This window comes from Equus caballus, chromosome 16, assembly GCF_041296265.1.
Source record: "Equus caballus isolate H_3958 breed thoroughbred chromosome 16, TB-T2T, whole genome shotgun sequence".
NCBI lineage: Eukaryota > Metazoa > Chordata > Mammalia > Perissodactyla > Equidae > Equus > Equus caballus.
In genome coordinates, this window is record NC_091699.1 from 95,325,002 (window position 1) to 95,352,297 (window position 27,296).

Here is a 27,296-nt window from a genome sequence, read left to right on the forward strand (position 1 = left end):
GTAACCAGCCACAGCAAGGAGTGGCTCCCTATGGGCACCCTTCACACTTCTGACCCCAGAAGAGGACGAGACGTGAAGTTTGGTGTTTGCACTGAAAAACAGAAAATCAAGTTTAATGCATTAGTCGTCTTTAGAAATGTCCCTTGGTTCTTTTTATTTCTTTGAAGTTTTCCTACGTTTTAGGCTTCATTTCATACGAAGGTGTTTCAACAGAAAGTAATGGAGGAGATGGGGTTTGGTGGTGTTGCATTCAACTCTGAAGTAGGTTTAACAATGTGGATCATGAGGGCCTACTCCAGGAAGAGTGTGGTAGCAGACCTTTTGAAATTGGTGCTTTTTTTTTTCAATCTCATAGTTATAGAAAGAATGAATTATGGTGGATTTAACATATTTATGTATTCATTAATGATGAAGATTTATTTTTGCAAACTGTGCCGGACCAAACTACTGATTTGAAAGGCATGTCCGATCTTGACCCGGAAGTGACCCATTTATTCAGCATTCACCTTTGATGGTGAAATGGACATTGATTCGCATTGCTCTCATTTGAAATGTTTGTAATTTCATAAGCACTTTATAAACTTTGTTCTTATTTATGTAGGGTTTTTCTTTGCTTTTGTTGTGGTCAAAAGGTGCTGAAACAGATTGTTGCTTAGTCCTTAAGCTTCTTAGACCAAGAACTTAAACCAGGGCTTCCATGAGAGTCACCCCAAGGTGTGTGGAAGCCTGTTAGAAGTAGCCGCGCTTGAATTTGGTGTCCGTGGCAAGGTCATTGGCCAGAGTCTTTGTGAAGGTAGAACGAGTAAATTTTAAAGGCCCGAGCGAATCACAGTGGAACTGTTCCAATTATTTATTGCCAGATTTGGCAAAAATGACTCTGTCCAGTTTGGGTTCTCCTGAACCTTATGCCAACTGAGAAAAAAAAATCTCGCAGCTGGCCTCAGATTGCACAGCGCTCAACCTTGACACGGTTCCCAGAGAATCTGGCCCCCAAGTCCAGAAGCCTCTGGCTTTCATAAGAGATGTATTTGCTGTTTATTTTGTATGGTAAGTATTTGCTATTTTGAACTTAATTATTAATGTTGGTGTCAGTCTTGGTTGTGTATTGCATATACTGTATTTATAAATTGGTGCAAAAAGCACAAGTAAAGTAAATTATACATCAAATTTATTATAAAGAAATAGTAACTATTTTAACTTTGTTCAAGTATGTGGTAATTTGCTCCTATTAGAGTAAAAAATACAGTAAATTATTATCAGTTTGTGGAACTTAAGAGTATTCCATATAATATTTTTTTAGATTTAGATGCATAAAATTTTGAATGTGAGAATTGCAGGGCATTTTAAAACATATGTGGGGGATATTTTCCCATGTTCTGTGTTAATTCATTTTCTTTTGCCATATGATTTTCCATGTAATGTAGTCAAGCATACTGTGAATAGATTTGTCTATAATGAGCAACCATGTAGAACTCCTTTTTTTAAATGTAGCTAGTACAACTTCAGTAGATCACTTCTTTTGCAAATCATTATATAAATAATTTATATCTTCCTAGGTGAGTTACTCATTGCAAAGTTTGACTCATGCAAACGACCTCAGATACACGTCCGCTTACTTTGCTGTGGCAGCATCCGTGTGAACCGCTTTGTACACTGTGAAACTCTTTCCCTCCAGCCTGCTCATTTCGTGTTTACTCTGGGCTGGAAACGACTTTGCCAAAACATTAAAGACCATCCTTTTCACTAAATTACTATATTCTATCTGCTTTCAGAAGATGAATCTTTACATTTCAGCTGGTTTTGTATGTCAGATTTTTTTCCCTCTTGAGAATCATACTTAGAGTTCATGAAGTTATTTTTCTTCAAAGTAATATATTCATATAAGGACTGCCTTGGCAAAACCACCGAAATGTGAATGTCGTGCCTAGTGAGTCGTGTTCTCTCCTGATTGTTTTCTTTCTTTTCAAGAGTTATTGGCATTTAAAATGCCACTTTTCAGTTTGAGCCATATATTTTTGTAGCTCAATATTGCAAACAGCAGTAATACTGTTTCCAGAATGAGTGTTATAATTGCATAGCATTTATATGCACTTTATATTTTGCAGAAGTTAGTGAAATTAATTTATTAATCATTTTGCACATGAAAGCTGTGGGGTATACTTTTTCTGTTGTCTTTTTCCTTTAGTTGAGGAAGCAAAGTCATGGTAAGGCCCTATAATTTAACGATTCTATGGAAAGTGAGGAAAAACCTAAAGCTGGTTTTCCCCTGTGCATTATAAAGAGAACAACTGGAATTTTTAATCTAGTCCTATCATGTTTCCTCCGACTTAATCCTCTATCCTGAGAGGATTCTTTTTTAGCAAATGCATTAATTCATATTAAGATGATCACAGGGAAAGCCCTATCCTTTGGCAGACCTGGTAATTTGCTCGATGAGATAGAAAGGAAGTCATCATCGGAGAAAATGGAGACCCCAGATACCCTTAAAGATAAGGCTTTGAAGTCAGTGCAGCTCGATGTAAGAAGCCCTAGGCACCCTATTTGCACTGCAGGCTCATTCCTAACGGGGGTTACATTTGTCATTTTATTCACGCCTCTTGGCCCAGAAGTAAGTCCCCCCCTCAGGTGGGGCCAGCTGAAAGTTGGTGTGATGGAAATGATGCAGCGAGCTCCCAGGATGTTTCAGATAGTTAACTGGGAGGGGCTGACCTAGCCATTGGTTTTGTGTGCTGAATTATCCGAGCAAGACCTTTGGCAAGTTCTTCTTCTTTTCTGCTTATTAAAGCTCCTATAATTATTCTTAAATAATAGGTGAATATTCGAGTAGATGCTGGAGAAATTACACTGGAAAATCTTCCCAGCTGCTAGAATTAGAAAAGATCAATCTTAATGTCCCCCAGATTAATTCAGGTTGAATTAAGCATGTAATATAAATAAATTCAGTGAATTAACAAAAAGCATTTTCTGTAGGGTTGACCAAATTAAGTACAGTGAAACTTCATTACATGTATTAGATCTAGATTTTCTCAAACATTTTCCTGCCACATAGAGGATTGTCACAATGAAATAAACGCTCATAAAGCAATGGTTCCTCCTCAGAAAACTCTCCTTGTAAACAGTTCTAAACCCAGGGGTGCCTGAAATAGGTTTTGAAGTTATAAGGAAGTTTCATTGTATTTTTAAAACCTTTTCCATGGGTTTATTTGGACAAAAGGTAATCAACCCCCTTTCCAGACTTTATGATGTGCAGGGATTAAGTTGCTTTTTACACGTGAAAAAGTTAGCCTGCATTGATTTTTAAATGCAGTCACTAAAACATTTTTGTATTCCCCATCAGTGAAAATTGTCAGTGTGCTCAAAATGGTGAATCGTAATCAAAACAGCTCAGTGCTTGTTTTCTGTAGGTTTTAGTAAATTATTTATAAACCAACCACAAAATATTTATACATCGAGATGGCAAATTTACATTGAGACTGCACATTTAATTTTTTTTGTGTCTCTGTCCTCAGCGCCAAGCTTGTAACCTTGGTAGTAGGTGGACACTAGGCACCTGGCAGTGGAGGAAGGGTCCGCTCTAGTGGGCAGCGCGGGTACCTTGGTGTTTGCTAGCTTACGGTGGACAGTCTCCCTTCACCTTCATTGTTATTTGTTGGCAAAATAAAAGTGCCTTAAGTTAAAAAGTTTGTTTTGAGATCCATTAAAGAAATCAGTATCAGTTCATAATGCATTTATTTACAAGTCTTTTTTTTTTTTTTTGCATGTCCATTATAAATTTAATACTGTAAATGTATTCAAATTCATTTACATGCCTATGGCTGCCTTTGATTAAACTTCTTCCAAAAAATAAACTCTGTCCCGATGTTGACTTTGTTCAGTCAATTTTACTTCATGTCAGATCACTTGAATATAAGTTGTTGCGTAATCACTACCAAGTGGATTCTTGGCCGCGCATTTGTAAATCCCAGAATCCGAGGGCTGAGGATTCTGAATGACCAGGGCGCCTCGTGGGTGAAAAGGCCTCATTCCGTGTGTCCTCCCTCTATTGGCCATTGAGAACAGGGAGTGGTCAGGCATCTCCCATGTGATTTCCGGCTTGGGGACCCCCAGGGCAACACAGTGGAGCCGCACGGCCACTCCTGTCCTTGCGAGGATGCTCCTGGGTAAGCGATTGGTGATTCGGGGAGGGAAGGCAACAACCATTACTGGAACAGTGATCAGGGCATGGCCAACACTATTTTGAGCCTTACAAATATAGTTCCCTCTGTCATAAGCTGTTGCTTCTTTGATGACTAAGGTGCCATTTTCATGCAATAGGTATTTTCCATGAATTTGAGGCCTATCTATTACAGATCCACTTGGTACGGTCCATTTGATATTGGGCTTAGGGCTTCCATCAGACACACAGTGCAATGACAGCGATTCTCCACTGATGCAGTACACTGTTCCTAGTGCGTAAGTGAGAATAACTGGCTTCTGGCCAATTTCTAAGATGATCAGTTTCTCAATATAACCAACTTTATTTCTTGCCGCACAGCGATATCTTCCTGCATCGTCCCGCGTTGTTTTATAAATAATAAAAGAACCGTTGCTTGCTATCAGATACTGAGAATTTTGTGGTCCGTTGGGAAATCGTGTGCCATTTGGTAAAATCCAAATTATTTCAGGTGGTGGGTTTCCATCAACAGAGCAATTCAGTGCTGTGGGCTTTCCGAGCTGGGCAACTGTTTTTTCATTAAATGGATTTCTGAACATCGGTCTTCTCAGCATTTCCAGTACTTCTAACTGTACCACCAGCACACTCTCTCCTCCTTCGTTCCGAGCCACACAGATAAAATCGGCTGTATCTGAAAGCCTCACGTTCCTGATTTCCAAGGTTCCATTCCTGTGGACGGTGATTCTACTCCCGTAGTATGGGGCTGTGAGGAAGAGATTGTCCGGCACGATCCACATGATTTTAGGAGATGGCGTCCCTTCGGCTCGGCAGTCAAAGTGTTTTTTGGAATGCCTCACGGCTGTGGCTTTAATGACAGTTTTGTTTATATACAGACCATTGATTAATGGAGGTCTGGAGACAACGTCCAGTTTGTACATTTTGGTGTCATCCCCACTGGGATTTCGGGCCACACACACATACTCTCCAGAATCGAGCAGGTTCACCTTGTTGATGGACAAAGACCCGTTGGCATGAAATGTGAACCTATCCTTAGAGAATGAAATCATGTCATTGGAAGGCAGCAACCAAAATATTTTCGGTTTGGGTTCCCCAATGACCTCACAGTCAAGGACGGCCATGTCTCCAGCCTTGATTCTCGTGCTGGTCTTGTCACCCCGCCTGATCCGCGGGGCAGCTGTTATGACTGTCAGGTGGACCTTCATTTCATCTTTCCCGAGAGTGTTCCAGGCATAGCAAGTATAATCCCCTTCCTCTGCTATGCCAACTTGGTTGAAGTACAAGGTTCCATTGTCGAACAGGGTGTACCTCCTGGCCCTGTGGCCGCTGTCATCAGCTTGCATCGCGCTGTTTATCATCGTTCCATCGGGCAAACTCCAAGAGATCTCGGGCAGTGGCGAGCCAGAAGCCTTGCAGTCGACTTGGAAATCTTTCCCATAGAACACGTGCTTTTTGAAATGTTGCTTGTGGTCGATTCTGGCAGGTTTCAGTCTCAGGCTAACGTGCATCGGTATCAGGTCATCCCCCATCTTGTTTCTTGCCACACACAAGTAGTCACCGCCATCTTTTTCTGTTATTGACCCAATAAACAGGGATCCGTTTGGGTAGACGTGGATTCGGCCGCCCATTCTAGGAGAGAGGACACTGATTTGAGTGTGCAGCTCTTAGCAAGGGGTGGCGGGTGGGGGGTTGTCTTAATTGCACAGGATTAGCTATCAGACATTTCTTAAAACTGTTGCAATGACATTTAAATCAGTACTAGCTTATTGTCTTTTAAGCTATTGGCTGAAAGATGAAATTTAGTGCAAGCTAGTATTTCTCAGATGAACTTCAAATGAATCTCCTTTGCATGCCATTTAAAAAAAAACATTTTAATGATGAGAATGCTAGAACTACCAGTTTCCTAGACACGTAACTTTCTTGACCACTTTACATATGGAATGATCATTTTGTTATATTGTAAAGAACTTTCATACAAATTTACTTGCTCAGAAAAGATGCCAGATTATACTTTTTAAAGAGATATTAGTAACAAAACAATTAGTTATTTGGTTAGAAAATAAGTTCTACTTTGTCATAAAGAGAGAAAATGCCAGTGTGAGACTCCTTAGAGGCTTGCTGTAGCGTCTGTCCTTTGCAGGCAGCTGTAGAGCGACTCTGGTCTCTGCGTTACGTTGAGCTGTGTGCAACACGTCTTCTCTCTGAAGCCACTACATAGCCTGCCATTACCTCATTGGACCACCAGATGGCAGATCTTTCCTGGTGGAAAGACCAGTGGAAATGGAATTGGTGCTAGAAACGCGACAAAGAACACCCAAAGGTGAAAATTTATAGGTATGGCTTTTTTCTAAGCAGGTAGGTAAAGCTGGAGAGAAAAGCATGGACGCCCTTTCATGGCATAACTGCTAACTGAGTCACACAGCCTCAAGTCATTTTTTATTCTCCAGCAAACATATCATAAGAAGAGTGAGAGTGTTGTAGTATGATACTACAAAAGGTGTTGGCGCTCTTTTTTTTTTCCCCCTTTTTTCCAAGTGTGGAAGAAACTTCTGTGGCATGTAAACCATAGTAAAATTATCCTAATGGATTCCCTTAATAAAGGGATGGGAACTGCCAGGCACATTGCAATTCCTTTTTAATCTTTGGGCAGTCCCCCACTATCCAGCTGAAACAAACAGATATTTGGAGAGACTGTAACTGCCCTCAGGTCCCAGGGCTGGTTCTCAAGGCCTACCTTCTTTGCCCTGCCTCACTGCCACCTGCTGTCATTCTTGCCTGATAGTTTCTGAAAGCACTGATTCTCAAACTTAAGTGCACCTTGACGTCACTTGATAAAATAACGCTGATGCCTGGGTCCCATCTCCAGGATTCTGACTTCATCGGCCCAAACTGTGGCCTCGGCATCAGGATTCTTAGTTTTCACATGATTCTCACATGCAGCCAAGCCTGAGAACTGCTGCTCTGCGTCTCAGGTTTCAGGGCAGACTCTCATCACCTGCGTCCGGATTATGTGGGTGCTAACTTAAGATGCATATCTCCTGGCTGCACTCATCAGAGCTTCTGATCCAATAGATCTGGCCAGGATCTGGGAACCCAGTGTTGCAACAAACTTCCCAGGTGACTCTTAAGAAAAATTAAGTTTGAAAACCGGTCCCAAATTTCAGGGTGCACCAAAACCACCAGGAGGGCTTGTAAGAACACAGATGCCAATTCAAGTTCTCAGGCAAAGCTAATGCTACTGGTAGAGGGATTACTCTTTGAAAACCGTTGATTTAGAGTGGCCTTCCCCCACCCGCAAATCTGATGCATCTGGATGTTGTAATACATAGAAAGAGACAGAATTGTAGCTGCTGCTTTTTATAAACTGATATTTTTAAGAGAGAGCATTTACTTTTAAAACTAGAAGTTTCTCCTGAGTAAAAGAAATGGGATTTTCTATAAAGATTAATACGATGACAGGCATCCGCAGTCTTTCTAAAGAAATGCTTCTCAGGCTTTACTGTGCCTGTGGTTCTGAGGATCTTTTAAAGTGCAGGTTCTGGGTCAGCTGGTCAAGGGTGGAGCCTGAGGTTCTGCTCTTGCAACAAGCTCCCAGGTCATGATGGCCAAAGTTCCAAAGGAGACAAAGCACAATTCTGTGCTGACACGGGGTCACATATGTTGAAAGTGACGGAGATAGACTATAGTGCTGTGAGTCTGCTGTGTTCCATACGTCCCTTCCCAAAACAAAATACAAACAGCCTACCTAATTTATTTCTTTGCTATTTAATTTTGAAGGATTTCTTGGAATACCTGGTGAAGATTCACGCTGAGATGCTAATTGTTTTAGAACACTCTCTAGACTTCCTTTGGATTAACTTTGTAAAACCTTCTCTTACATTTCTTCATACCTCCTGATAAAAGATCTCCATTTTCTAAAATTGACTTAACTCCCAGTAAATGGTTGGGCCTTGTCTTTACAACCTAAACTTTGAACTTTATCTGCTATTCCTCTCGCAAGTATAACCCCTTCTACACTTCTTGCATTGGTTTCTGCAGGGATAGTGAAACTGTATTCAAAATGACACAGAATAAGGAGCAGTCTCTGGGTGAGTGAGGATCATTCCCATGTGCTGTGGAATTTATTTTAAATGCATTAATTTCAGAAAAGAGAACTGGCATTCAACATTAATGAAATGCTTCTGATTACTTGAAGGCAAAGAAAAATGAGACATGCTGATATTATAATATTAAATGCAAAAACTGATAAAGCATTGAAAATATTTGATGCCATAAAGCATCATATAGTAGATAACAAACATCAACATGGGGTGTATAAAGTTTACATTTCATAACTCAGCATTTTTTCATTTTAAGTCTAAACTAATTTCAATTCAACATTTGGTCAGGGCATTTTGATGACTTGTTAATTGAAAAACTTGAAAATTAACATTTACTTTTGAATTAAAGATCACAAGTTAAATTCATTAGCTACATTCAATACCAACTTCTAGTGTGACACTAGAAAAAAGTCTGTTCTTCAACTTCTAAGCATGAGAATAAATTCAAATCTATTCTGTATAATTTTTCCCGCATGGATATTTTCTATTAATAAATAAACATATAAGATGGAAATGCTCATTCCCATCTTTTTCTGTCGTATTATGGAAAATCATGGCATAAAGTCATGTAAATGTAGCTCTTACAAGCTATAATTATTGCTTTTCAAAGATAAGATTTAATCTATACAGAAAACCAGACAAAAATGAATACTAGTATTCCTGAAACAGCATATTAGGGAAAATATGTATGTGTATATATGTGTCTGACAATATGTGACAGTATGTCAATGAATATGAGTATTCAGGAGGTCCTGAATACATGTCACTTTAAGGTCTTAATGTTGTGACTTTCATAAAGTGCTTTGCAGTTTTAGAATAGAAAAAATTAAGTACAAATATACTAGAATTTAAATGTTTCATAGGAGATGCTGAAGAGTGAAATAATGGAGTGTGTCTCTCCAGGACCTTGATCGCATTACAAAATTCCCTCCTTCTTTGGATAGAGAGATTATGAATACATTTACACAGCTACTCTTTGAAAACTGTCACGAGTATGGAAGCAAATGAGATTTTTATTCTGCTTTTAGATGTAAACTCAATAAGTTGGCCCTTAGAGTTAGGCATGTAAGAAGCTTGGTTTTTATATAATTTATTATTTTACGTTAATCTCAAAAGGATTAGGTCTCTGGAGGGAGTTGGTTTTGTGTGCAAACTGCTGTAGCCTCACCGTATCACTTTTCATTTCAGAAGTTGTACAGCTAAACAGATAAAGAAGGTCATCTCAACACAGAGGTGTGGCTTACCTGTGCCATTGGTCAACGATGGCCTTGGATGGTAGCCTCCAGATTATTTTGGGTTTGGGTTTCCCAATGGCTGAGCAGTTCAGGAGTAATTTGTCTCCAAAATTCACCTCAGTCCATTTCTGGGATGCAAATTCTATTCTGGGGATGGTCTCTTGCTCTTCCACTGTAAGAATTACCACCCTTCTCTCTGAACCAGTGGAGCTGGTAGCAATGCATTCATAAGTGCCTCTGTCAGAAGAGGCTATGTTTCTTATATACAGAGTCCCATTTGAAAATAAGAACAACCTGGAATTGACCAACTGTAGTGGTTTCACTTCAGTGCCATCAGAGAGGACCCAGTGAACACTGGGCTGAGGAGTTCCCTTGGCAGTACAAGGCAGCTTCAAACTTTCACCCCACATCCCTGCAATGACTTGCCTCTTCTGCTCCAGAATAACAGGTGGGGCTGCAATGACTTGTATTTTAACCAGCAGTGAGTCCTGGCCAGCTGAGTTGCTGGCCAGGCATTTGTAAAAGCCCCGGTCATAAATGCTGAGATTGTGGATGACCAACGTTCCATCAGATGTCACCAGGGCCTGCCCATTCCCCTCAGATGATTCTGAGACCACTGTTTGGTTTGCGAGAACCCAGGAAACCGTGGGGCTTGGTCTACCTTCAGCTCTGCACGTCAGTTCCACAGTGCTCCCGGAATGGACTGTGATCTCTTTGGTACGTCTCTCCAGGATCCTGGGGGGATAGGAAACCACGGACAAGGTGACATGAAGGCGGTCTGTGCCAAACGGATTGGATGCCGAGCACAGGTACTGTCCACGGTCCTGAATCTCCACTCTCTGTATAGACAGGGTGCCATTGGGGAGCACCTGGAACTTGCTGCTCTGTTTCCTTGCAGACAAATCAAGTCCTGATAAGAAGAAAGAAATTTATAGCCATAGGTCATCAAAGTTTAAACAGGAAATATAAATGGTTCAAGTGGAAGTCTCGAGGAAAGCTGTCTTTGTGTTAGGCTACTGAGAGCAAAATTATTTAAAATTAAAATTAGACACCCAGTCTTCAGATTGCTAAAATTATTTCTGGAATTTTTTTATTCCCATAATTTTAATCTAAAAGCCAGATGGTTCAACACAATGAATCACTATTCTCTCTTTTTCAAATCATTTTTCTTTGGGTCTGTTTTCAAAGCATTTCAAAAAATGAGCTTAATTAACATGTCTTAAAACCTAATGAGCAAAAACAACATGCAGCAAATGTCAAATGAGAACATTAATAGTTTCTGTATCCTGGAGAAATCTGAAACTGGTGTTGATTCTTTGGATGTGGAACCCTGCGACATAACAGAATCTTGTTCCTGTTTGATAACTAAGGAAGACCAAGTGTAAAGAAACAGCTCGAAATACCTGGTGAGGCTCTGGTCCAGCGGATCGTGGGCGGGGGATTTCCAACAGCCTCACAAGGAAGAAAGGCATCGGAGTTAGCCGGAACAGTAAAACTTGCTGCTTTTCCACCAACTATTCTGGGCCTTTCAAACATATTCCTAGATAAAGAATCGAAGGGACGACGTTCAGAAGTTGTTATTTTTTGAACTGGGGTCTTATCAAAGTCTCTTTCCTCTGCAGTCTTCTGTATGTCCCAATTGGAAGCATGCGTGGTGGCCGCTGGGAAGCCTGGAGCGGGGAACATGCTCACTGCTGGCTGTTTGCCCTTTTCAGGAATTTCTGGGTGTGACTTGTGCCAAACATGGTTTTCTGACCAGGGAGAGGGCGTCAATTTAGAATTCTGTGATTTAACTGTTACTGGTGCGGGCACAGGAGTAGAATGTAACAGATCAGAGTAGACAACGTGGGTGGTTCCAGTTGTGAACCTGGCATTTGGGTGAACTTCGGGTGATGTTGCAACCTCTGCTGCTATTTGCTGTGGATCAGCATTGTGCCTTGAGGAGCCATTTGGCTGGGCTATTTTATTTGTCATCATCCTGGAAACCGGAGTTGCCGTGTTGTCAGTCACTGCGTTTTGATTACTCAAGGCGGGGGAGGTGGGAATTGGCAGGGGACTGGCACTGCTGCTCAGGAGCAGGGACGTGGTGGAGAGCCCACTGATTGTGCTCCTGGTCTTGGTCCACTGGTGCAGTTTGCTGGACACAGTGGTTTCAGAAGCACCTGTGCTCTTCAAAGTCAGATTAAGTGTTCTTGGATGAAGACCAGTTGTTCTTAAAGTTCCTTTTGTGTTTTCCAGTGGGGGGTGAGTGAAAGCAGAGGCATCAGGCTCGGTTGAAGTTTCAGCTGCGGTTAGAACAGGAGGCGTCACGGCAGCAGATGTGGTAAAGCCAGTACTCTGGCCGGGAGAGGGCTTTGGGTCATCCCCGTTCTGCTCAGGCTCCTTTTCACTTTGTACTTTCTGTGTCCTAAGTCTGGCTATTTGGGTTTTACTGACAATGATAGACACAGGAGCAGTAGGAGTTGTCAGCATGGCTGTTTGCATTGATATGAAATCTGTACTTGGCTCCTTGCTTGAGATTCTGGGAAGCGTAGGGTAAAGGGGTGGGAAGGGTGGCTCCTTTGGTGTTGGGGGCCTTACAAGATGGTGTGTCTCGGTGGTATTGTGGTGAGTTGTAGCTGATGCTACAGATGGAATTTGCATCACATTTGCTGAGAGTGTTGTGAAATGGAAGGGGGAAACTTTATCTGTGAGTAGAGCAGGAGATTTTTTAGGAAGCACCATGGCCGTGCTTTTTTGTGAACCAAATTTATGCTGATTCTTGAACCTCTCTTTTTGGATGTGGTTATTTGCAAAGATCTGATGCCAGGGAATTTTCCTTCTTGAAAATCTTGTAATGGCTATAGTAGGAGGCATAGATGGCTTGGTGGTGGGGCCTGGAAGTGGAGATACAATCACTGAATCTCTTTTAGCTTCACTGATGTTAGGCACGCTTGGGGAACCAATATTTATTATGTGAGTTCTTTCCATAGATGTGGACACAGGGGCATGAGTCATGACTGCACCAGTTGGAGCCACTTGGGTACTTCCAGCACTGAAGTATTTCATTGTGGGTGTTGTTTTCTCAATATCTACATGTGGTTTGTTCTCAGATAGTAACGACGGATTGTAAACTAGAGTTGTAGACTCTTCTGCTGCAACTCTGGCAATTTCAGCTTTGGGGAGGGTGATGGGGGCAGAACTTGGAGAAGACAATGCTGTTGTAGCAGCAGTGGTACGCCTTCCTCCGGGAGAACAGGATGGGCACAGCACATTGAGCTCTGGGGCTGGAAAGGCAGTGGTACTTTCTTCGGGAGAACCTCGGAATGTGGGCCTCCCCAAGCCGTATCTATGCTGTCGGAGAACTGGAGCTCTATATGGGCTGATAATTCGCCCCCTGCCCCAAATTTTCCTCCGTCTTCCAAAGCGTCTGGGCAGTGGGATGTTAGTTGTGCTATTTCTAGGAATCTGTAACTGAGAATGAGCAGCAATGTGTGGGCCTGAAGGGAGCTTGGAGGTGCTAAGAGCAACGTGGGAGTAGAAGTGATTGCTCCTGGGTTCACTGCCTCCTGTTACAGATGTCTGATGACTTTTGGTGGCGTTTACTGACCCTAAGAATATATCAGGTTTGCCGTGAGCACTACTGAGCATTTTGATATGGACATCTTTGATCACAGTCCCCACTGTTATTGGGGGAGCACTTTGCAAATGCTCTCTTCTCCCCATGTTGTCAGCATCCTGAAATTGAGTTGCTTCCGGTAGTAGAGGAAAGATGGTAGGTAAATTTTGGCTGGTTGCATTTTGCATTTTGCTCAGTGTGGTTGGGTTTATATTGTTTGACATGGGTATGGTTTTAACAGTAGTAGATAGTTTGAAACCTATTGGTTTTTCAGGTGGTAGTATTTGTGGACTCACAATTGGGGAGACTTCAGTGCCAGCAGCTATATTTGTCACAGGGCTAGCAGATGTTTTTCTGGAATTAGCAGTCACTGTCCTTACTAGAACACTGGGAGCCTTAGTTGCCAGGACCACCAATTCCTCATCTGGAGGGAGCATGCCTGAAGAGTCACCTTCCTCAGCAGGTATTTTCAGGAGCTGAGTGACCAGTGGAGGTGGTCTTGCTGTGGTATTTTCTCGCTTCTCTGGCATAGTATTCTTTTTGGCTTTCTCCAAAAGTGCTGCCCAGTGTTGTGGGTCAATTCTCCGAGCAGAGGGAGGGAACTGCCTCCTATGCTCCCTAAAACGTCCATTTGTTGAATCTCCACGCCGCCGGTGTGTTAACTCCCGATAGTTGTGCTTCTTACTTGTGCTCCAGACTTGTTTTCCAGCCTCAGCTCCCATTGGAACAGATGTAGGGAGCTGCGCACCTGGCGAGTCCTTAAGATGAGCAATTGGATTGGGCTCGTCGAGTCCAGATCCATCTGTCTCTACATTGTGCTCCACTGGCCTTTGCCCTTTTGTTTTGACTGAAACTCGGTTAATCAAAAAATCAACCCCTGATGGGTTGGCTGCTACACAGCGATAATAACCCTGGTCTTTTTGGGTGACCTGTAATACTCTTAGTGTGCCGTTGTTAAGAATTTGCTTGTCTTTTGAGGACTGATAGAGAACAGTGTTTCCTGGAAGAACCCAGCTAACAGAGGCATCTGGGATGCCAGTAGAATGGCATGGAAGGTCAAGCGTTTCACCACTGAAAACGGTATGATGAGCCCCATTCTCGTGTTGGGCTTCTACGTGGGACTCTACCACGGTAACCCGGTAGGTGAGAATATCCGCGTCATCGTAGTTGGTGCTTATGCAGTGGTATATGCCTGAGTCAAAACTATCAGCCATCTGGAGTTCCAGTTTTCCACTTTTGTCTATTAGGATTCGTCCATCTTCACTAACATAAGGGGCCCTCACTTTACTCCCATCAGCTAGAAGCCACTCCAGATGTGGGGTGGGGTCTCCTTGGCCTGGGCAGTCTAGGTTAACAGTCCCACCAACCAAAACAGTGCGTTCCAGCTGAGTATTGTTATCCCTGGAAATCATGGTCCATCTGTATGTCACTGGCCTCATCTCTGCCCTGGGTAAAGTGACTTGAGCATCACTGGAGTACTGGATCTGCAATGTACTGAGTGTGGTGGCGCTTCTGTTTAGCTGCAAGAAAATTTGGTCTTGCATTAACCAAGGGGGATCTGCTCTGAGATCAGCCTCTATGCTGGTGAAGATGTCTTCAGGCTTAGGAGCCACCTGTTTATATTTGTAGCAGAGTTGTGGTGTTTCACTGGGACAGTGGCTCCTTTCTAGTATCAGGGGAGAGTCACTGTACAAAGCCAGAACTTGCCACACTGGCTGAATGTGACTGTAATCAATGTTACATACCAGAAATGTTGAAAATGATGTATTTAGCGTGATGTAGTCATTTTCCTCAGTGAATGCAATGGATGATGTCCTTGAGGGCTTTTGGATGCTGCAGACCATGTTAGCTTCATTTCCAGATTGGTCTGTCATATTCAAAGTGAGGGAGCCGAAAGGTGCCATGAAATCTTGGGGAGAGATGGACACAGAACCGCTGTCTTCCAGAATAGCCAGGCTCTTCAGTTTCAGGGATGGGTCAATGGTTGGCTTGGTGCACAGGAAAGCTGCAGCTGCAGCCACAGCCAAGGGCTTGCCTTGAGAGGTCCTGGGGTTCATGCAAAGTGGACACTGCTGAGGACTGGAGGGACTTCTGTCCTTTTTGCATTTTATTATATCTAGGAAAAATGACAACTGGATTATTGCCGGTTGTAGCCTCTTTATGAATTAACATTTGTACATTTTGAAGAAAGAGCTTTTGCTAGAATTTGAATAATAATTGGAAATTTTAGTGTCTAGTGGAAAGTTTCCTACTTTTTTTTGTCTCTGGGTTGATTCCTAAAAAAGATATTGTCTATAGACCCTGCCATGATATTATATCGATAGCCACAAAGGTTTTGTCTGTCTTGTTCACTGCTGTATTTTAGATGCTTAGAAAGTGCCTGATACATATTTGGTACTCAGTAAATATTAGTTGAATGAATGTTTCCTCATCTAGGGAAACAAATGATATGCTTATGTTTCTCACTTTTTATTAACAGTTTAATTCTATCTCTTCATTTTAATGTTTTGTTTGTTTGTTTTTGATGAGGAAGACTGGCCCTGAGCTACCATCTGTTTCCAATCTTCCTCTTTTTGCTTGAGGAAGACTGTTACAGAGCTGACATCTTTGCCAATCTCCCTCTTTTTTGTTGTTGTTGTTGTTGAGGAAGATTAGTCCTGAGCTAACATCTGCCGCCAATCCCTATCTTTTTGCTGAGGAAGACTGGCCCTGAGCTAACATCCATGCCCATCTTTCTCTACTTTATATGTGGGACACCTACCACAGCATGGCTTAACAAGTGGCGCCATGTCTCCACCTGGGATCTGAACTGGCAAACCCCAGGCCACCAAAGCGGAATGTACGAACTTAACTGCTGTGCCACTGGGCTGGCCCCCGCCTCTATTTTTTGTATGTGGGATGCTGCCACAGCATGGCTTGATGAGTGGTGCATATGTCCACACTTGGGATCCAAACCTGCGAACCCCAGGCTGCCGAAGCAGCGTGAGTGAACGTAACCACTATACCACAATGCCAGCCCCATCATTTTAATGTTTTAAGAGTCACAGAACTTCACTGTCCTTTAAAAGACAACCTGTTTGATAAATTATCACTTGTAAGTCCTTGGATGTCATTAAAAATCTAAGTTTCTTTCCATTATCCAAAAGAACAATGACTGAATTACAAGGAATATTGGCCAGTCTAGCTTAGTCACAGTAGGAATGGAGAGGAACAGATGAATGCAGGAGATGATGAAGCAGGTAGAGCCCATCAGTAAAAGGCGGGGATTTGGTCGAACATGGAGGATGATCGAGAGGAAGAGGGCAGGAAGACACAGGTGTGGGACTTTGGTAACTGGAGTGGTTGAGGTAGACGTGCTGGAGGGGGACCAGGTTTAATGGGGAGGGAGAACCTGTGCCTGGGCAATGGGGCAGCCCGTTAAAGGTCTGGCATTCTGGAGAAATCTGAAGGCTGCAAGTCTTATAGCACTAGGACCAGCCTAAGCCTTTCCAGATCATAGATGCCTCCTCTTTCAGGTCTTCAGATATCACAGACCAGGTCATTTAGAAATACCGCTCTGGCGAGCCTATTCAAAAAGGCAGGTCACTGAAATGCTTGGTAAGAGGTATAGAGTTTTATCTTACACAAAATGCAGCCAGGAACTTCTGTGCTGTTCCATGAGGCAGCTCCCACGTCATGCATCGGGCACAGCATTTAAAAGAAGCAGTGTACTTCTTAGACCTCATTTGCCAGACTGGCTGGACAGGCTCATATCACCTTCCCACGTGTGCACAATTCCTGTCAAAGGCTTGAGAAATTCCCTCTGACCGAGGACTCCAAGCCTTTCAGTGTGTACGTCAGTGTGCCAGGTAATGCCACAGCTGTCTGGCTACCCAGGCTTCTTCAGCAAATTTTAAAGTCTAACCCTATGCAGAGGGGGCAGCTGGCAAGCCGGAAAACCTCTGCACACTCATAAGAGGCTCTTCTTAACCCCACTTACCAACCGGACGTGACTCTTTACCGACTATCAGTGCCCTGGGCTCAGACCTTGCTATAGCAGAGAGCATGGCAGACTTTCACAGAATTATGCTCACCTCTGGGTATGCTTCTCATTGCTATCACATGGACCAGAGTTAGCAGGCCCCATACACTGGGTATTTGACCTCAGATGCAAATCTGATCATGTCACTTCCATTCCCTCCGTCACACTAGGTTCCACTCCCACAGAAACGCTTTCCATTCCTCAGCCCTGCCATGCCCTGTCAGGCTCTGATAGGCTGTTCCTTCTGCTTCTCATACACTTGCTGTCTGAGACGCCCTCTTCCATCACTGCCTAACCACTTACATCCTTTGGGACCAGCTGGAAGAGCCCCGCTCCTGGGTGGGCTCCCTGCTTTATGTTCTCCTAGAACCTTCCACTTCTCCTATTGTACCCCTCATCACCCACTATTAGAACGACTTATCCAGTTGCCTGTCTTCCGACAAGACTATAAGCTCTGTACTTGTTCATCTATGTGTCCCCAGCCCTGGCCAGTGGATGCTCAGGAAAGACTGGAGGGAGGAAGGCCTAAGCCTAAGACCATATTTCCTCCACATTTTAACTTATAAGTTGCGATGTGTCTTACAATTGAAGGTGTTTTCAGTGGCAGCTGACCAGCTGGCATTCTTGGTATAGCTACCACTGCCTACACACACACACATACTGTCCCAGCTATTTATATTGTTTTCTCTTCAACTGAGTTCATGCATGTTGGTCCTAGATATATTAAGTCTGTCATTTAAAATATTTTTATGAAGATGATACTATGCTTTGGCATTAAAACAAGTTGTTAAACTTAATATTTGTGAATCAAATGTTTGCCGGAGAAAGGGCAACAAATCCATGTTTCATAGAAAAGCAACAGCAAGAGCTTTGTGGAACCTAAGAATGGAAGATACCCCAAATGGCTGACGCTGTGTTACATTTGAGTACTGAGGTAGGTACAAAAGGACTGCCTGTCACAGGCCACGTGAGGCAACTAGAGGCATGAGAAACTGTCAGAACTCTTGGAATAGATGAAAAAATTTCAAAGCAGGGCTGGCCCGGTGGTGTATTTGTTGGGTTCACATGCTCCACTTCAGCAACCCGGGGTTCACGAGTTTGAATCCTGAGCACAGACCGACACACTGCTTGTCAAGCCATGCTGTGCTGGCATCCCATATACAAAACGGAGGAAGATTGGCATAGCTGTTAGCTCAGGGCCAATCTTCCTCACCAAAAATAAATAAAGAAAGAAAAATTCAAAGCAGAAGTTGATGTGACTGATTCATGAGTCTCATAGGATTATCATTAAGGCACCTCAGTCAAAGGAGAACACTTGATTATTTGGACATGATGGAAAGATGTTAGGCCTAATAGGTTTGGCTAATTCTTTTATATACACACACAATTTTGGGACATGTTAAAACCATATGTGGGTGGTCAACTCATTTGTATTCACTGTCAAAATGGCTAATTAATTGATAAAAATTTAGTTTAACGAAAATTATTAAGTACCTACTATGTCCTAGGCACATTCTGGGACTAGGATAGATAAACTAGAGATTGGAAAGGCAACAGACAGCTAATACTAAGAAATGTAATAAAATGTTATCCTTTCAAGAACGGAAGTGCAGCAAACCAGAAGTGGTAATAAAAGGTCTGGACTTTTGCTTTTCTGCTTCTCTGCTTTCGAGCTGTGTGACCTGGGTAGCAATGAAAATAATGTAACTTCTCATTAACTGAATGGATCTTGCCCTCTTCGTGGCAAATTCTACTTCCCCATCAAAGCACATGTCCCACTCTGCTTGCTCCTCTGTAACCACCAGAAGCGGGGGAGGAGCAGAGACAGAGCTCTTGGTATTTCCATCACTGAGCACAGGGCCTTGAATAGAGCTCCAAAAACTAGGTATTGACTGGGTGACTGAAAGGAAGAGAAGAGGGGGAAGGGTTTTTATGGTTCATGATAAGTAGGGAAGAGTAACATAAAGGTAAACATTTATTTCCCAATTTTGCCAAAAGCCCAGAGTGATGATTGGATGGTTGACCTGAAACAATGAACGATGAATTCACTGACAAATTAAGAGAATTCATTACCCCTCAGTTGTCCTTTAGACTTCATCTCCTTTCTGGCTAAATTAGCTTGGCCTCCCCACTTACTGAAAAAATACCTCGAGGCAGCTTTCCTCCGTTTAATTAGGACAAAGAAATAAACAGTCTAGATACCTGGCTTCTCCCGTATCCAGTCAGGCAACCATTTTAAATGACAGTCGCAGGTCCAGGGGTTTCCGTGAAGATAAAGGCTTTCCAGCTCAGGCATATAGGAGACCATCTCTTGAGGGAGGGAGCTGAGAAAGTTATCAGACAAGTATAGGTACTTAATGAAAGAGGTTTTAAATATCCGGAGGTAGCGCAAGGAGACAAATGTATCTGGATGGAGCTTGGTGAGCTGATTTCCTTCCAAGTGCACCAGTCGGAGAGAGGTGAGTCCGTAAAAAACCTCTGGGTTTATAAACTCAATGTTGTTGTGGTCCATATGCAACCGTGTCAAGCTCCTGAGGCCATAAAAAGTATCCTTCTGCAGCTTGCGCACTTTGTTATAGCTCATTTTTAAGACCTAAGAATCAAAAGAGCACATTTTTTTGTCAAAGGAATTATCATAAAAGGGAAAGCGTATCAATAATAAAACATATGTGGAGATTAATCGAAGGCAATGTGTGTACCTTGTTTGGATCCTAACTCAAACAGATTCGTTGCAAATTAAACATGAGAATATCAGGGAAATTAGAACACTCATGAACATTTGATATTAAGGAATCACTGCTAAAATTTTTAAGATATAATAACGATATTGTGGTTATTTTTTAAAGAGAGTCCTTAACTTTGAGATATGTATTGAAGCACTTATGGATGAGACATTACGATAGCTTAGATTTGTATCAAAATAATGTAATAAAGTGGAAAAGTAATGAGTGGAGGGACAGATGGAACAAGATCTGTCATGTGTGGATAACTATTGAAGCTGGGTTATGCTACATTGGGGCTGATTATATTGTTCTACTTTTGAATATGGTTGAAAATTTCCGTAATAAGATTTTTAAAAAACATTTTGATATTTTAAGTAAATTTAAGATTTCTTGAACCTGAATTTTTCATAAGAAATATACTGATTTTATTTTTCACATTTATAATGGCTTATTGAGATATAATTCACATGCCATAAGATTCACCTTATTACATTATACACTGCAGGGGCTTTTAGTAGATTCAAAGAGTTGTGCAAACATCTCTATTATCTAATTTTAGAAAATTTTCATCATCCCAAAATAAAAACTGATACCCATTAGCAGTCATTTTTCCCCTCCTTCTAGCCTTAGAAAATCACTAATTTACTTTGTTTCTATGGATTTTCTTATTCTTGACATTTACAACAAATAGAATTATACAATATGTGGCCTTTTGTGTCTAGCTTTTTTCAATTAGCCTAATATTTTCAAGACCCATCCCTGTTGTAGCATGTATCAGTCCTTCATTCCTTTTTATTGCCAAATACTATCTCATTGTACACATGTAACATATTTTGTTTATTCACTTATCAGTTGGACATTTGGGCTGTTTTCCACTTTTTGGCTTTTATGAGTAATACAATTTTAATTGATCTTGAATTGAAATTAATTTTTTTCCATGAGGAAGATTGGCCCTGAGCTAACATCCACTGCCAATCTTCCTCTTTTCTTGCTTGAAGAAGATTAGCCCTGAGTCAACATCTGTTGCCAGTCTTCCTCTGTTTTGTATGTTGAGTCACGACCACAGCATGGCTGATGAGTGGTGTAGTTCCACACCTGGGATCTGAACCTGCAAACCTGGGCTGCCAGAGTGGGGCACAGCAAATTTAACCACTACACCACTGGGCTGGCCCTAAAATCATTTTTTAATATTTCAATAGTATGTAGGTATTCCCCAGTTACTAATTGAATATACTCTGTCTCCGAAAAAGAAAAGAAAAATAAATGCTAATAAAAATAATAATTTCTCATTGTATTTTCCTGACTGGGACCTAATCCATCATCTCTGTTAGGAATGCTTTTCTGGAATGCCAAGTTCCCTAATAGACAGAGAAAAATTAAATTGGCAACAAAGAAGAGCTTTGCCCCATGTATTACCTGGAGGTAACAATTGCAAACTCAGTGTTCCTCAGTCTCTATTGAAAACCTGGTCCAGAAAGTAGATGTGTGTAGAGAGTTGCGTGAAGGATATGTATTCCATCTAATTCTCTGAGGACGTGCATTCCGCATAAAGCCCGATTAAGCCAGATAGCAATCATGTACCTAGACGGCTTCTCTCCCTTTACACAGCACTGAAGTGATGTCAGAGGCTCTGTGCACACCGGCGTTTCATCTTTTATACGGATATGACCGACAACTTATTATACTGCGTTTATTTTTTTTATTTTTTTTTTTTTAAAGATTTTATTTTTTCCTTTTTTCTCCCCAAAGCCCTCCGGTACATAGTTGTGTATTCTTCGTTGTGGGTCCTTCCAGTTGTGGCATGTGGGATGCTGCCTCAGCGTGGCCTGATGAGCAATGCCATGTCCGCGCCCAGGATTCGAACCAACGAAACACTGGGCCGCCTGCAGCGGAGCGCGCGAACTTAACCACTCGGCCACGGGGCCAGCCCCTGCGTTTATTTTATAAGGAGATTTGGGAGACATTTCCTTCTGATTTAAAGTCAGATGTGGTTGTGCTTTTCCTGAAGGGTTGTTTTGTTTTTTATTTATTAAACATTAATAGACATCGTGAATTGTGAGTTCACTTCCTGACAGCCTCTGGGCCCGCGTACAGTGGATGCGCAGATTTCATGTGTTCATTTCCCTGTACACTGTGTTCCGGCCCCTAGATTTGTCTTACCTTTGACTTCCTCACTTACTGGAGTAATAATTCTTACCATACTGGATGTGTTCCTGGAAGTCCCCATAATTTAAAAAAAAATTTTGAACAAGGCAGGGCATAAATAAGTAAATAAAGTAAAACTAAGACAAGTATATTGCTGTATAGAAAGCAAACTTCTAAGATAGCAATTATTTTTAGGAACCACATTCAATTCCCAGAAGGACATGACTAGGAGTAGCCTTTCAGGATTAAATTTAAAGGGTTAGTAATCCTTGGCTATTGATTTTTTTTTCTCTTAGTCTGAGGTATGAGAAAACTAGCCTTGGAATTTTCTTATTCTAATTTCCACTTACTGTTGCATTTAAAGAGAAAACAATTCTCTGACATTCTCCCTCACTGTCTGCTTCAGATTTACAGTGTTGATGTTTGGCTTCTGTAGACGGGCCGCTTTGGGTGGTAGATCTCACCTCGTGACCCCATCCCTCCCCACGGCGGTCTCACCTGCAAGGCCTGCAAATCCGAGAAGGTCTTAGCGGGGATTGTGTGGATGCCATTGCTGTGAAGCAAGAGTAACTCCAGTTTGTTCAGGCCAGAAAAATCCGTTTCCGTCAATCTAACCAAGCTGTTGTACCTGAAATAAAAATGTCATTCTAGGCGTAAGTAACTGTCGACTGAAGCTCACATCTCCAAGCGAAAACCAACAAACACACACAAGACCCTGGGCCTCCCTGTTTTTCATTTGTGCCCTAAGGAGAGGACCCAGTGCTCGAAGTGCTGTTAAAATTCATCAGATGCCACAGAAGTTCTGCCCTCTACCCCGGGCTTGTAGTCTCCGTTACAATCGCCGATTCTCATCCCTGGAACGTGCTGCTTCTTCTCATTTTCAAACCTTTCTGTATATTCTTTTCCTTCAGGTTGCAATGCCCTTGACTCCACTCCTCTCGATTCGTGAGCACTATTAAGACTCAGCCCATTCTTTGAAGACTTGGCCCCTCTCTCCCAGGTGGAATTCATCACTATAAAGTAGTGGTTAAGAAGCCATAGTAAGCACACAATTAACGTTAACTATTATTCGTGATTGCTTTCAAGGCACCTTATATGCTCCAGTATGGTTCTTACTAAGTTGTCCTGACTGTACATCTGTCTGCTCCCTTTCACTATAGCTTCCAGAAGTGAATAATATATCTTGTTCATCATGGTATCCCTGGTACCATCCATTGTGTTTGGCACAGAGTAGGTGCTCACTAACGTCCAATAAACGATAAGTCCAACTGCACTTGTGTTTACACACATGCAAACACAGTTTGTCATGAACCTTTAAAATATAGTTGCTTTTGGCAGATTTAATTAGGAATGCATTTTAAAAAGCATTTTAAACAAGGCAGGTTGTATGGAAAAAATCCAAGGGCCTTATAAAAGGATCTAGCTGGGGCTGGCCCCATGGCCAAGTGATTAAGTTCGTACACTCTGCTTTGGCAGCCCAGGGTTTTGCCAGTTCAGATCCTGGGCATGGACATGGCACCACTCATCAGGCCATGCTGAGGCGGCATCCCACATGCCACAACCAGAAGAACCCACAACTACAATATACAACTATGTATTTGGGGGCTTTGGGGAGAAGAAGAATGAAAAAAAAAAAAAAAGATTGGCAACAGATGTTAGCTCAGGTGCCACAAAAAAGGATCTAGCCAACTTTTCATACATATCTTTTTTATATAGGAAGATATATATGTGTGCGTGTGTGTGTGTGTGTCCTGTCACCTCTCATTGCTACAGCATAACCCTAATTCTTAATAGGGGCTATATTACTTTCCAGCAATTGTAGCCAGAATAAAGCTTTTCTATAATCACAGGCCTCTCAAACTACCAAGGTTGACTTCAGGTTCTAGAAGAACTTTCTCCTAGTAAAAGTTTACCAGGAAAACACTTATCACCCATAACAAACTTAAGATTCTCATGTGCTCATTTCAGAAGAGAAATATTGTTAAAACAATCGTCACAAGTGTTTTGGGGGCAAATCATCAATCTTTCCTTGAGAAGGGGACAAGGGCCTCCACGTACCCTAAATTGATCCGTTCCACGTTGGGCGGGATGCTGTCTGGGATGGAGGTCAGGTACCGAAACGTGCAATGCACCTCTGCAGGCACGTAACAGGCGCAGCGGCGAGGGCAGGCCCTGCTCCCCGGGGCGGCCAGCAGGCAGGTCACAGCGAAGGAGACGAGTAAGCAGGTGATGGCTCTGCCTTTCACCTTCATCCTACAAAAACATCCCCCCTCGGAGTTAGAAACAGTTTGCGTAACGTTCCAGTCTGACCACACACAGTAACTCTGGTAATCTGGTAACCCGGGAAAGGTCCGAAGTGGCCAATTTCATTCACAACTTTTCTGGTAAAACGTACTCTTTACAAAGCCATAGTGTGTGTGGGCCTCACGTGGGGCTGTGTGAAGTGGGCTGTTCCCCGTTGTGAAAAGTCCTTTCCAGCTTCTCGCTTCTTAATGAGAAGCAGCAATTCCTATCACTTAGGGATTCATTAAAAAGAGAGTGGAGACCACAGGGAAGATGTTGTGACAAGTGAAATACATAAGGCTTAGTTTCCGGTGTATACATTAATTCTTTCAGACTAACTTTTAAAAAACTGATTATAAAACTAACATGTACATGATAGAAAATTTCAAAACTATAAATAAGTAGAATAAAGAAAATAAAATAGCTCATATTCCCACCACCCAGATATAATCACTAACACTTTACTGTACGCCTTCCAGCCTTTTTGATATTGTGTGTGTATATGATCAAACCAAATTTTGTAGCATACTTTATCATTGAATGCATAATGTTTGCTCTTTCATTTTATTAAAGCTTCTTCAAAAACATTTTTAAGAGCTGTAATAATCCATTGGAAGGGTGAATAAATCTCTTTCTGACATGTCCTCAAGTCCTTGCCAAAAAAGACACATTGCACACTTCACTGCCAAACGATGACCATAGCCAACAGTGACTGCTGGCTGAGCCGGCTTGAACCCTCACTGCAGGGGCCACGCTGACCCCTCGCAGGCAGGGTGCGCCTGCTTTTGCTCTGCTGAGAACATCCCTCTGCCTCTTTCCTTGGTCCCCTCTCCTCCCCACGTCGGCCAGGGAGCTGAAAGGAGCATGACCAGGGAAGGAACACGCTCAGCTTGCTGGAAAAATGCTATCTCTTACCCATATGTGGGGCAAGCCAGGAATCCAAATCTAATTTTCTCCTGAAATTCAGAACACACAAGGGTTGCAGTAAAATCTTTATTATGCTTTTCTAAGAAAAGTGACCTTTATAATTTATAAATCTCAACGCTCCTTGGAATTGAATAGTTTCTTTTGGATTCTACCAGTAACCATCCTTTAGCCATAAACTACGCTGAAATAACACAGATGCTGAATTGCTTGTATCATCATAGAGATTAAAGATAATGGAATTATTGTTAGAATTTAGCCCAAATTAAAATCTAATGTAGGATTAGTCATATGAACATTTTTGTCATTGTAACCATTTGGTTACAAAGATTTTAAATAAATGTATGATTAGAGACAGTATCTCCACCTTCTTATCATCAGGTAAGCAAAGACAGGACAGTAGGATGAAGGTAATTCTCTTGTTCGGCTAGAAACAGAAGTTCTGAGTATGCCCACATGAGTCATTTAATAGAGAATCAAAAGTCTAAAAGAATATGTGGATAGTAGATTTCCACAGACTTAAACCTGAAAATGTATATAATGAAATAGTCAGAAATTGACAATACCTGAGCTCTTCTGTCCGGGTCCTGACTCCTCTGACATCGGCAGAGACGGAAAATCTTCCCAGGAAATGGAGAGCTGTATCGGAACCCGAGTGAGGGAAAGCTCCCTGCTCCCAGCGCGCAGTGGCTTAGCCGGTCTGGCTCGCAGCCCAGAGCTGCGCTCCGGAGAGACCTGGAGCCCCCGCGACTTCAGCCCATGCAGCCCGTGCCCGCGGTCATCCCCCGTGTTCCTTTATTATGGTTGCTGTTGTTACACAAACAAAAGGCAAAGTGGAGGGTTTTGAATTTCCTTTTTCCTTCTTAACAGTGTGCTTTAATTCTCCTAAAGTTGTCATTTAAATATAACTATTACTCTCACTGCGCTCTGCCCCCAGGCCCCAGGAGTTTCTCCTGGCTGTGTCTTTTTTTGGACACGTCTGTCTTAGGTGCCCACAATAAGGGTCTCCACCTCCCGACCAGTCTTTGCTCAGTGTCCTCTGCTGGGCTCATCACTGAAGAAGGGACTTCCTCCATCTGCTGGAATCGCCCCTGCACCCCACTCGCCCAGCTGGGCTCCCGCATTCTCACCAAGCCCCTGGCCGGCAGCGTCCCATCCCGCCCCCTCCCACGGAGGGATTGGCGGGGCCGCTCACCTCTGCCCAGGTGACCCGTGGGCTCCCGCCGGCGGTGTCCCGAGTCGCGGGGACACGCAGAGCAGAAGGGGGAGGCGGGGCGACGTTGCCTTCTGTGACTGGGAACTCCGCCTGAGGCTCCGGCACCCGACAGTGAACCGCCGCCCGGCGCCTCTTTACCTCCGGGGGCGAGCGCCTGGGACGCCTGCTCGCCGTCCGCGTGCTGCCTCCTCTCTGCCGCGTCCCGGGCTCGCGTCCAGGGCCGGGCCAGCGGCCGCACGATCATGCCCGCGTCGCCCTCCGCCACCTGTGGACAGGTGGTTTCAGGGTTTGCTGTAATCCCACGGGCTGTCCCGCTTCTGTGGCCCCCCGAAGTTCTGTTTGCTGGCTGAGCGTTAGCAATGATAACCTGTGATACCTGCGGCTTGAAGTTTCTGTTCGGCTCGATTGGCGAAACCTCTCTGGTGAAAGGGATGATCAGAGCGCTGGAGTTCATACTATCATTTCTCTCTAGGTTGTGTTTGCCTCTCTCTTCTCCACCCCCACGGTCCATAAGGATCGTCTCCAGAATCGTCCCTAGCAACTCAGCCCTCGGTTAATAGCTCCCGCGCTTGTAGACAGGGCTCCCAATATTTTGACTTGAACGCTGAATTGACATAACTAAAATGACCTTTTCATTCCCTCTAGTGACACTGCACTTAGACTTTCGATGAGAATTTGGAAGGACTGTTTCAGGGCAGTGGTTCCCAGGGTGTGGTCCTGAGACCAGCAGCATCAGCAGCATCCTGGACGTTGTTAAAAACCCAAATTATCAAGCTCCATCGCAGACCCCTGAATCAGAACATCCGGGGATGGGGTAGGGTCTGTGTTAACAAGCCTCCCAGATGATTCCCATGCAGCTAAATTTTGAGAATTGCTGGTT

General features: G+C 42.9%; 2 protein-coding genes across 31 annotated transcripts in view; one reads left to right on the forward strand and one right to left on the reverse strand.

Moving 5' to 3' along the window:
- The window catches only part of MED12L (mediator complex subunit 12L), a 315,678-nt gene extending 311,830 nt beyond the window's left edge, over positions 1-3,848 (forward strand). For 24 of the 30 annotated variants that reach the window (XM_070238316.1, XM_023621110.2, XM_070238322.1 and 21 more), the window contains one exon: positions 1-3,848. In XM_070238316.1, coding sequence (XP_070094417.1) covers positions 1-53 — 53 coding nt within the window. In that variant the 3' untranslated portion in view covers positions 54-3,848. The other 6 variants (XR_011427091.1, XR_002800849.2, XR_011427094.1 and 3 more) reach the window with 1 other exon arrangement.
- IGSF10 (immunoglobulin superfamily member 10) lies at positions 3,713-26,780 on the reverse strand. Its single transcript, XM_001490376.7, has 8 exons — positions 26,396-26,780; positions 25,767-26,007; positions 24,052-24,246; positions 22,492-22,621; positions 19,328-19,718; positions 10,910-15,220; positions 9,516-10,416; positions 3,713-5,800 (listed from the first exon to the last, which is right to left on the reverse strand). The coding sequence occupies exons 3-8, from the start codon at positions 24,243-24,245 to the stop codon at positions 3,892-3,894; spliced, it is 7,836 nt and encodes a 2,611-aa protein (XP_001490426.3). The 5' UTR covers position 24,246; positions 25,767-26,007; positions 26,396-26,780; the 3' UTR covers positions 3,713-3,891.
- Between the last annotated feature and the right edge of the window lie 516 nt (positions 26,781-27,296).

Excerpts from the sequence above, each read along its gene's own strand:
- IGSF10 (XM_001490376.7), bottom strand. The coding sequence starts at position 24,245 with ATGAAGGTGAAAGGCAGAGCCATCACCTGCTTACTCGTCTCCTTCGCT. Across the intron at positions 10,417-10,909 it reads CTGGACCAGAGCCTCACCAG|GACTTGATTTGTCTGCAAGG; the intron begins GTATTTCGAGCT and ends TCTTCTTATCAG. Across the intron at positions 5,801-9,515 it reads ATCGTTGACCAATGGCACAG|AATGGGCGGCCGAATCCACG; the intron begins GTAAGCCACACC and ends CCTCTCTCCTAG.